The sequence below is a fragment of the Gambusia affinis genome, linkage group LG01, assembly GCF_019740435.1.
Source record: "Gambusia affinis linkage group LG01, SWU_Gaff_1.0, whole genome shotgun sequence".
NCBI lineage: Eukaryota > Metazoa > Chordata > Actinopteri > Cyprinodontiformes > Poeciliidae > Gambusia > Gambusia affinis.
The window spans coordinates 28,876,760-28,888,169 of NC_057868.1; the positions used below are offsets into that span (position 1 = coordinate 28,876,760).

Sequence of the window (11,410 nt, forward strand, 5' to 3'; positions counted from 1 at the left end):
TGGGTTGAGTAACTGAAACTGCCTAATTAGCTGACAAACCACAATTATACCACACCTAAAACAATGCTGGGTTGTCGATCGACTAAAAGGAACTTTGTTTCAACATTTCTTGCAGCTTTGTTTGTAATCTCAGACTTTTCAAGTCCCAAATTGAAAATGTTGTGGATCCATGGAATTCTCCTCAATGACCTATCGTTGCTTTAGTCGCTGTGCAAAACATATTAGATCCACATGCATTTTCTTGGGGGTTTTTTCAGTCACATTACTATTTGGAGAACATTCAATCAGCCCGAGGCACAACTACCAAACCAAAAGGTTTTGTCGAAACATCTTATTCCCACCAGTTAGATCCAATGTCTCCCCATTCATGAGTCTTTGACTTGATATGATTTCTCGCTCCCTGTGCTCATCAGATGGCACTGTGTATTGCTTGTGGTTTAACATTGATAAAATAAAAGTCTCCTGAGCTCAGGCCAAACATGTGGCCACCTGGCTCCAGCGAGCCTAGCCACAGCATGGACACACACACGCATTCACACACTGAAAGAGAACTTGGTTCAATTACACAGACTTAATAATAGTGGTGACAGCAACTTGATCGGACAGGAGACACTCGGAGCTAAGATTAGGGACAATGAGCCGAGATGGGTCTTGGATCATGGCCAGGAGAGTTAGAGCTGGAGAGACAAATGGAAAGGCTTTAAAGAGGATGTTTATTGTGAATTATTTATTTATTTAACAAACATACTGATGAGAGGTGAAGTTTCTTTTTGATCCGTGATTGATTAGGAGTGAATTTTGGGTAGATGATATTTTCTAAAGCCAACTTTGAAAAAGTCTAACTGTGCAATCAGTGTCTTCCACTTCTCGCTCGTTTACTCTCAGTTTGAGCACTGAGAGGAAAAGGGTGGTGGTGGTGGTGGCGGCTGAGAGGTCCGTTGGGGCGGGGGTGGTGAAATGGAAAGTAGCATGGAAAGAGTAGCAGAGAAAAAAGCTTGCAAAGGAGACAAAGAAGATGTGATAAGTGAATGAAGGGATCTGGGGATTTTATTATGCTGCCTTTGAAAGAAAAACTCTGGATGACAAACGAAGTTCCATGTCATAAAATGTGGATTAATGAAGGAATGCAGAACATTGCTTTCCAAACCCTTCAATTTCTTGACCATAATTTCTGTAAGTCTTGTCACATAAAATAACTGGAAAAGCCATAGAAAGGGTGTCCTTGGTTGCAGTAGTGCATATTAACTTTATCGAGCAGAATTGGCTTTTTGAGAGTTTAACGTGTTTCCAGGTATATTTTAAGATTTAAATTATAAAGTTTTAACACAAGAATAATAGTTTGAAATGATGAATCATTCCACATTCCTGTGTGCTGTACAGAAAAACCTCATTCAACCACTCAATACCTTGAAAAAGCATTTATACAGCTAAAGCTTTTTATACATTTTGCAAATTTCTGTGTGTTTATTAGGACTTTAAACAAAGGCAAAACAAAGCAGTCCATGTTTCTGAATGGAAGGAAAATGATTCATGGTTTTTAATGTTTTACAAACAATCTGAAAAGTTTGACTCATGTTTATACAGCTAGAGAATAAATTGTTTTGTCAATTATTGTTTTGCCAATTGGCTAAAGAGCCACCACGAACATAAATCTTCAAGTGCTCCTACAGATTCTTCACTGGTTTATGGCTGGGGCTTTCACTGAGAGGTTATAAGACGTGAATATGCTTTGATCCAAACCACCCCATTGTAACTCTTGCTCTGTATTCTTATCTGCATGAACAGAAAACCTTTACTCCAACCTAAACTGTTTCATTGCCTCAAATGAGTTTTTGATTTTATGTTTGTTTTTCCAGGATTGCCCTGTATTTACCTCCCTCAATCTTCCCATCAACTCAGGCTAGCCTCTCCCTGCTGAAGATAGGCATTCCTATTGCATGATGCTGTCAGCTCCGTGCTTCACAGTGCAGATGGCCTGTTTGTGGCTATGTGCAATATTAGTTTCCTATCGTGCTCAATGCTTCTTCCACATTGTTGTTGTATCTCATACATGGTCTGAAACAGACTGCAAATGTCAGGACATTCTTTCAACAATGTCTTTATTCTTGCCACTCTTACACAAATCCTGATTTGCACAGTGCATAACAAATAGCTGTCATCCAAACACATTGTCCCACCTGAGCTATGGATGTCTGGAGCTCCTCCAGAGTTATTAAGGGCTCCTTGTCTGCTTCTTTTTTGTTTTCTTCAGTTTAGATGGGTAGACATTTTTAAAAAGATTAGACTTTTACAATATTGTGAAATGCCCTTATGCAAATATTTTTTCCTCCTTTTTTGATCAATGCTGATTGAAAATACTAATCCCAATCAATGTCACACATTCCATATTTGGTGGAAATCCAGAGGGAGAAATCTACGAAAGCAAAAAAAAAAAAAGGTTTCAATACTTCATCAGAAATTTGTGAATTATTCACAGGGTAGAGTGCAGCCGGCAGAAGGTGAAGAGGAGCCAGGCAAAGGGAAAGCACTGAAAGTTGAGATGAAGCAGGAAAAGAGAAGAAAGCGTGGATTTCTTTTAATACCCAGTGGAAAACAAGAGGTAATGAATGTATTCATTTTCTGAAAGCTCTGCACTGCTGCAGGGCTTTCCTCTTGCCCTTCCTTTCCTATAGCTTACACCAAAGAGAGGTGTTCTCCCATAGGTGTGGGGCTACCAGAAGGGGTGATTTTCAGCCAGTGAGTCCTCTGACACACCAACATGAAAAAATAGAGGAGGTGTGTGTGTGCGGGCGTGTGCATGTGTGTGTGTGTTCAGGGTGCATGGGTATTTAAAATGTGCTTTGACAACCTCTGCCAGTGTTTTGGCTCTGAGTGCCACAGCCAAAGACAACATGGCTTCCCTAAAAAAGGAAGTCAGAGATCAGTCATTTGATGGTCAGTTGGTGGAGGATGAAAGATATCACATGTGCTGAGTTTGGGGAATAAGCACCAAGGAATAGTTTTACTTTTATAGTGCCTTGAAAAAGACTTTTTCCACATTTTGTAACACCATAAACCTGAATGTATTTTACCGGGATTTTTGTCACAGCTCAATCCATCTGAAAATAGAAAGACAAAGACCCTAAGCATGCAGCCAGAGCTATAGCTCACTGTTTTAGCATGGCTCTGCACTTATTTGTGTCAAATATACAAAACTTTGTAGCTCTCATGTGATGAAATGGGGTAACTCTAACTCTAAAGGAGGGTGAATACATTTGACAGACTGTATCTAATGAGCCGAACATGATAAATGGGCCAAGAAACATTTTCACTTTTGTAATTTGAACTGGTCTTGAATTAAAGTGAACCCCCAATGCCTCCCTTGACTCCTCCAAAACAGATGTAGACACCTTTATGAGCTCTCAAACAACAATCAACACAGAAGGTGATCTGTGCCTCTGTTGCTCAGCAGGATCTGAGCCTGCTAATCAAAGCCCGGACTTGTTTCACCTCCACAAATTTAGCAGCTTGGGCTCAGAAAATGACTGACCAGCTGCTGTGTGCTCATGTCGTACATGATCCGAAAGACACACATGCCTGCCGCCACCACCTCAAAGGTCTCCTGCTTTGTTTTTAGCTGCAGGCTTTAATCACTTCAGCAGATCACCATAGCAGAACATACTGTGTGTGTACTCACTTTGTGCTCGCTTTCCACAGTTTCCACAAGGGATTTTTTTTACCCCCTCACCCCAACCCACCTCCCTCCTCCAGCCTTCGGCACCCGCCTACGTTACCCCCACTTCCACATGTCTGGGCACCAGAGTCACTCCGTGCATCCTGGGAGAAAAGCACACGTGCCTGACTCACATTAAGGTCATGCGAGTCAAACATGTGAAGGTCTGCTGTTACTTGAGCAGAGGAGGGATTACAGAATATTCACACCCTGGTCATCAATGCAAAGTTTTAGGGAGACAAATTGTTTCACAATAAAAAATGTGGGAGAAACCAGCAGCTGGGAAGGTCTAAGTGTGCGTGCGCGCGTGCGTGCACACAGAATTCACAGTGCAGATGTGCGAGCACAAATTTCTTGTGACATAATATTTATGTTGAGAGGGCAGATCTTTTAGCTCTCATCTGGAATTAAACATTGTTACTCATATAATATATAAAAGCAGCTCACAATGTTAAAAAAAAAAGCTAAATAAATAAAAATAAAATAAGAGAAGGAAGTAGCACAATGATGTTGCTAATTACATGAATTTGATTACTTAATGAATTAGAGAATGTAAGTACCTCTTCTAACGCAATTTTTCTGGAGCATTTCAGTCAATGCCAAAGAGAAGTGAGATCATCAAGGATCAAAGAGAGGGAATTTATAAAGTCCATCAATCTTTGAGGAGTTATAAGACAATTCCCAAACAATATGGAGTCCATCATTCTACAGTCCAAAAAAGGAGCACAAAAGGTAATTTCCCCAGCATGTTCCTCACAAAGTTTGAATGATCAGTGAAGAAAATGCAGACTCTACAGGCTAGAGTTAGAATAAAAAACAAAAGCCATTTTTGACTCTAACATGGCAGCACATGGGGAAATTGGATGATTCTGTTTTGGTTTGTGGCTATCGGACTTTGTCCAAGGTCACATGGCAGTGGTTTGTACAGTTGTCTGACATCAAAGAGGCCTCTGGTTTAAATCTTAGCTGCGGACGCCGATAGGTCTTTGGAGTACGTCTGTATTTCCTCTCATTGCCAAGAAGAATACATGTTTGGTTAAGTGTTGATTGTAAAACTGGCCTCAGATGTGAGAGGTAGCGTATGTGTTTGTGTCTCTATATTGGCCCTTTGATCAACTGGCAACCTTCTCACTCGGTAGGATAATCTGTGTAATGCAACCTGATGATTATCTCAATAACAGAAACAAATACAAACCAAGATAGCTGAAAGAGAAACGATTCTAAACTTTGCTTTTCACTTGGTGTCCAGATTTCACTGGAATCAAAGATTCTCCAGAATAAAAAGAATATTTTAATAAAGGACTTTACAATACAATGCCTCACGAAAGTGTACATACACCTTATGCAGTTTCATAACTGCAATGTCATAACCTAAAAGCTTTAGTATATTGTAATGGGATTTAATTGCTCTACAAACATGTTCCATCTTCATCCCCCCAGACTAAACTACACATCATTGGTGACATGGCCTTCTGCTCTGAGGTACCATTGCTATGGTACTCTCTTCCCAATGACCTGAGGTGCATGACAAATACAGTAAATGACTATTATTATCATGCTATGACAGGCCTTCATTGAGTTGAGCATAATTGGAAAATGGATGGAAAATATTGCATTGTATTGAAATAGTTTTTACAAACAAAAATCAGAAAACCACAAAGAAGCAGCCAACAAGACCATGACAACTACGTAGGGGCTGCAGAGTTTGTTTGTTTAGATGTCACATAGTTTGCTCGGATCCGATTAGACCAAAATTGAACATCAAAAAGGACTAGCTGTAGCCAATCAACAATAAAATAGTTTTAACAGGGTCGTGCTGCGATGATGCTTTTCTTCAGCACTGGAAGGATAGTCAGAGTTGATGTAGAGATGGACGGATTTAAATAAGGCAATGGTGTGAGAAAAACTTAAGACTGAGGGAGAAGTGTTTAGATACTCAGATTTGTCAGATTCCAAACACACTTTGAATCGAAGTCAAGAAATGACAGCATGAATGACGTGATAAAATATGAATTTCTTATGTGAGATGAACTGAAAGCAGTGAGGAGTAACCGTCGTCTTTTCCCGCAGAAAGCAAAGAGGAGATCAGTCCAGTTACTGAGGAGTAAACAGAGACACGTGTTTACGCTGGTGGGATGAGCAGCCAGAAGGCTCCATGGGAATGGCAAACTCACATCTAGTTTGGGAAAAAAAAAAAAAAGCTCCACCATGACTGAAGGGGCCAGTGAGGCTTTGAGGTTCAGCACAATCAACGCAGCATGTTTTCCAGCCCGCTTTCCTTCCCAGTACAGCCTCACCAAGCAAAATATATCTGAAAGATCAGCAGGGAAGACGCTGCCCTACAACTGTCTTCTAAAGGTCAGTGGGTACACGCAGCACAGAAAAGTGGGACACTTTATGAGTTGTCTGCTGACTGTATATAATTCCTACACTAATGGAGGGACCGGAATGCCACGGACATCCCAACAGAGTCATTTGTGTGACTGCCTTATTGTGCAATGTACATAATTCCATCCCCAGAGAGGAAAATCTATGTACAAATGCTTGGTTTGCATTCCCTTCTGTGTAGTACTTATATGAATCCGCCATGTGTTCCAAGCTGTTTTCTCCATCTAATTGTTTTCAAAAGGAAAAATTACAACCAGCAAAGGGGTTCAGTGGGCCCACAGTAGACCACAAATACTCCACTGATCTTCTTTTAAGTTGGGCATAAATTTCCATGGGGGGAATTTTATTCACCGAGCCTAGCATTACCATCTATGTCACAATACCATCTGTCTTGAGTGAAGAGAATGAGTTTGTTGTATTAGAATTTTGGATTTTTATCAGCAGCACCTGAGTGTATTAATTCACATAATTGCATTAAGCGGATATTTTTCTTCTTTTTGTCTTGTTCATGGCAGCTTTACAACTATAAATGTTGCTCCTGGGGTTGTGTGTCAAAGAGGGGAGGTCCAGCTGTGGAAGAAAGTGGTTCAATATGAACAAAATTAATGTTTGATGAGCTTAATGAGCTAACGGGAAAATACAATATCTGCCCCATCAATCATAGCCACTGAAGGGAAACATACACAGATGCGCACACACCTCATTAACGACACATAATTATGTTTATCACCAAGATGTTGTCAGTGCGCTCCACATATATTTATCAGGGGTTTTTTGGCTTAAATCAGAGAATATTTAAAAAATAATCCAATTTCCTTGCCTTTTACCATCTGAAACAGGTAAAATGTATTACGTCATTGCAAGGTCTCTCCAGGACTTGTGAGAAGATAGCTGAACATCGACAAGGAGCCATAGAAACCCGCGTTGTGGTTAGGGTCGCCATCTAGTGGACAGCAAAGTAATAACGCCCCATAATCGCCACGTAAACAGATGTTTACTAAATACAAGTCCATGAAAGTGCTTTGTAATGAAATGAAATGAATCATATGCCGGTGCATAAAATTACAATATTATTAGAAACAGTATTTATTTCAGGAATTCAATTCAAAAAGCAAGTTTCATAGAGATTAATTAGAAGAGTGAAATATTTGAATTGTTTATTCTGCTCATTTTGATCATTTTATAGATTAAAAACCCTTAAACACAGTTTATCAGACACTAAAATATGACACTAGATCAACACCAGCAGGTGGCGTCATAAAATAATAACTGACTTTGGAAACATTATAAAGAGCTTAAAATAGCTTGGATTCCACTTTTCCTCAAGACACTGGAACCTTGATTTCCAAATAAATTGCTAAATTTACTTTCATCTGAAAAAAAAGACAACAGCCTTGTTTCTTATTAGAAGCTTCAAACATCCTTGGTTCAGGATTGCTTAACATGAGGAATGTTTTAGCCTTTTTCCCAGATATGTCTGTGTGTTTTTTCCCCTGGAGCTCTGAGTCCACAGGAGCACAGTTCAAACTTTCTGAATTGCCTCCAAATACTTGAATGGTCAATGCTTTGCAATCTTCTAGGATTTGGTAATCCCTATTCCTAGTGTGCCTTTTTCAACCATTTGTCATTCCAACAAGGCTCTGATACAGCCTTATTTGAAAAGCCCATTAGCAATGACCTCTTGTATAAGATGTCAAAAACTTTCTACTGTGAAACAATCTCCCATGATTTTATCAACCATAGAATAATTTTGTTGATCTTATGTAATTTTATTATCAGACAAACAGTATTTTAGGTTACTGAAACTATTTTTTCTAATATATTGAGAGTTTTCTGTAACTATTCATCTAAAAGTCACCACTTTCTTAACAACACAATGCTTTTTCTTCTTTATTTTTAATATTAATAAAATATAAAAGCTAAAGTTGCTAACATTTGTTTGAATTCCTGTATTTAACTTACAAACCTCAAAGTACTGATGACAACAAACATGTTCAGAAAGCATCTTCTTTTACCTATAGCAATACAGGTGGTTTAAAGACAGGTTTGCTTTTCTACATTAAGTAGTCACATTTTTTGTAGATGTTGCACAGCACACACATCATACTAAAAAAATAATGATATGATGAATTTTTGAGACAGAGCTGTTTCAGTCCACTGTGACACCTTTAGGTATCTCCACCACCACCGGAGCACAGTCATCCAGGTCTGCATCGAAATCCCAGCGAAACTTCTTGGTCAGGTGGGCTTTGAACTTCTCTGCTTTCTTTCGCAGAGTGTTGTCCACACCAGGTCCAGTGGCAAACTGAAAAAAGTCCTGCAAAACAAGTCCAACAGTGTTGGGATTCGTCATTAAAGCTGCAGTACGTAACTTTGATATAAAAAAAAGTTTTTATATATTTATTGAAACGATCACCATGTTGTAATAGTATAATATGAAAGAGTAAAAGTTAAGTGGTTGAAGTAGATAGAAAGCCCTCCAGGCTGCCTGGAGTCTGCCGATTCTTAAATTTGTTGACTTTATATGCATCTGACTGTATGATTAAACTGTAATGAAATTATTTCGACTGGCTAATATACATATATTATATAATATTATATAAGTGAAATAATTTGTTCTAAAATTATATGTTGTTAATTGGATGCTGTATAAATTAACCTGAAACTGGAATGAAATCTACAGAAGAAATACAAATATTTTATTGGCCAACAAAAAAGTAAAATTCAGATAAGATTCATAGAGAAACCATTGCTGCAAAATTAAAGCTACATTGTGTTTCAGTGAGTTAATAAATCTGACTTTTGATGCTCCAGGGAATGATAATGCAGCTTTTTGACACTCATGACTCAGAAAACAAAGCTAATTTTCCATTTCAGATTTAGTAACTTTTCTAAGCGCTGCCCCTTTACCTGGAGTGTGCTGGTGAGGAAGTTATTCTGCGAAACAATGTCAACGAAGAAGTCCGGGGGTACTTCTCCAAGCTGGTGGTAGAGCACAGTGATGAGGCTCAGATAGAGCTCTTTCCGCTTCCTCATGGCATCCTCTGAGCGGCACAGCAGAACCAGTAGACACTTCCAGTGCTCGAAACCCTCGTACACGTTTCCAACCAGGAAACACACAAAGGCAAACTGCAGCTCACCTAGAAGAGGTCAGATGAAGGAGTTCATTTTTTTCAAAAGAAATGTAACAGAATGGTTATGACTAAGGATTAATATACTTAGCCTACCAAGCAAGTTGAGGGGTTGGTCCGGGTAGTTCTGCTCCACCACAGTCTCCAGGGAGTAACTCAGGTCCATGCTGCATCGGGTGATCTCTGCAGGAGAAGCTCCAGGAGGGTAGCTCTTCTTGGGAATATCTGAGAAGCGTAACTCTGTGCCCTCCCTCTGCTTCATCTTCGGGAGCCTATCGAGTCCCTCTCTCATGCTTTGACAGGCTGTGTCATTCCTTGGCTGCTCTGCCCGGTCTTTCGTGTGTCTGAACTGCAGCTCAGGGATGATATCACTGAAAGCACACACTCGACCTGAGAGAGGCTGCAGGTTAACAGCTAGCTCCTGGCTGATCTGGTCAGTGAGGGAAACCCACTTTCTCATCACCTCATATGGATAGGGACCCAAGTAGGGATCCAGCTCTCGCAATGTGCTCCGGATTCGGTTCACCTCCTCGTCATTCTTTGAGGCTGAGAAGTCCAGATCCTCTTCTTTGGGGTCCCAGTGGGCCAACAGAATCTCTCTGGGTTTAAGAGTGAGGAAGAGGCCTGATTTAGGACCAATTTCCCCACCACAGCTTGGAGAGTTAACGGAGCAGAAATGAAGGAAGTGGAGACCCGGAGGTATCATCTTCACTCCTCTAAAGCGAGGACCCACCTGCCAGCTCTTGCAGTCTATCCCCAGTTCTGTGCCCTGAGGAACACCCAGCAAGACCAGGGTGGCTCCTTCTTCAAACAATCTCAGAGCAACATCTGGATCCATGTCCACACAACTGCTGCCCGCCATATTTAACTGAGAACTGCACACCGGGTCCAGCAGGACAACTCAAAAAACCGAGGTCTGTTCTCACCTGTTAAATGAGCTGTTCATGTCCGGAGTACTTCGCCTCTAAATATGACAACACACACCGATGCTGTTTAGCTACACAGTTAGAAAAATAGTTGTTCTATAAAATAAATATTTTCATAACTTTTATGTTGTCCATAAACCACCTTAAAGTTGGCCGTTTTTCCCTAAACGTTGGGAATTCGTTTGCGGTAACACTTGTGACACATTTTTATTGATCCGGACGGAAACTGCGTCGTTGTAGAACAGTTCCGCTCATCTGATAGCGTAGAATTATTGTAATTGAAAATCAAAACCAAACAAAACAAAGTTTGCATCTTTACACATTCTGTAAGGATTTTAACGTTTGTAAGGGATTTTATTGATCAAATATACCAAGCGCTATTATTAGTAAAATTGTACAATGCAACATATTTTCAGATAAAGGATGGGTATGTTATCTGGGATGTTGACGACTGAGAAAAATAGAGTAAAAATTTTAAAAAGCACATAGTTTCAACCTAATGACTAGAACAATCTATTGATAAATAATACATGTACTTTTAGTGTCAATCTGTTATGATAATTCAATTATTCCAAAAAAGATGCTAATCATAATTTCTATATTTAAAAACATTAGATGACTATAATTTCAATAAAAGTAATTAAGAGCTGTTTTGGAAGTTAAAGAGAATGTACTTTAAGATTGTTTCACTTTACCATTAACTTCAAAGGTTTTGGGAGATATTTTGTGATAGAGCTAGTGTTGAATAGATAGCTACTGTTGAATAGTGTGATGTACTCCTCCTAAGTTGATGGACAAAAAAAGTGCTTTTTAAAATGTTCATAGCTTATTTTTTAATACTCTAAAGCTCCTTTTTGCATTAAAAGCAACTGTCTCCTGCAGACTTAATCAACTTGTCAAATTTGACAAAGAGAACTTCTACTGGCAAGTCTTTTGCATTTTTATTATGTGGTATGAGTATTTTTATGGTTACAGTGACATGTGGCTTACAAACATGATACATAAATGTTACATCAAGAGAGACCTTGACAATGTGCATATTATTAAAGTATTTGCATGCACGTATGATACTCTTAGCTTATCTGTGGTTATGATGAAACATAAAACGAGGAGCAGTGGTGAGATACAAAAGACAGGCAGATTTTATACATGAAAAACTGAGAACTTAACAGCAGCAAACATTTGTTATATTGCATTAGAAAGAGAGCTGTGCATAAAAAAATAGGTCATTGAGTTCTATAGTAGTGCTGTGA

General features: G+C 39.3%; 1 protein-coding gene across 1 annotated transcript; it reads right to left on the bottom strand.

Moving 5' to 3' along the window:
* Positions 1-7,977: 7,977 nt before the first annotated feature.
* Positions 7,978-10,398, bottom strand: aar2 (AAR2 splicing factor). The gene is made up of 3 exons (XM_044114686.1): positions 9,328-10,398; positions 9,011-9,240; positions 7,978-8,417 (listed from the first exon to the last, which is right to left on the bottom strand). The coding sequence occupies exons 1-3, from the start codon at positions 10,091-10,093 to the stop codon at positions 8,250-8,252; spliced, it is 1,164 nt and encodes a 387-aa protein (XP_043970621.1). The 5' UTR covers positions 10,094-10,398; the 3' UTR covers positions 7,978-8,249.
* Between the last annotated feature and the right edge of the window lie 1,012 nt (positions 10,399-11,410).

What these genes read in the sequence shown, in the direction of transcription:
- aar2 (XM_044114686.1), bottom strand. Translation starts at nt 10,093, where the DNA reads ATGGCGGGCAGCAGTTGTGTGGACATGGATCCAGATGTTGCTCTGAGA. An exon ending in CCAACCCCTCAACTTGCTTG is followed by an intron (nt 9,241 to 9,327) that starts GTAGGCTAAGTA and finishes GACCTCTTCTAG; the next exon opens with GTGAGCTGCAGTTTGCCTTT. An exon ending in TCCTCACCAGCACACTCCAG is followed by an intron (nt 8,418 to 9,010) that starts GTAAAGGGGCAG and finishes CTTGTTTTGCAG; the next exon opens with GACTTTTTTCAGTTTGCCAC.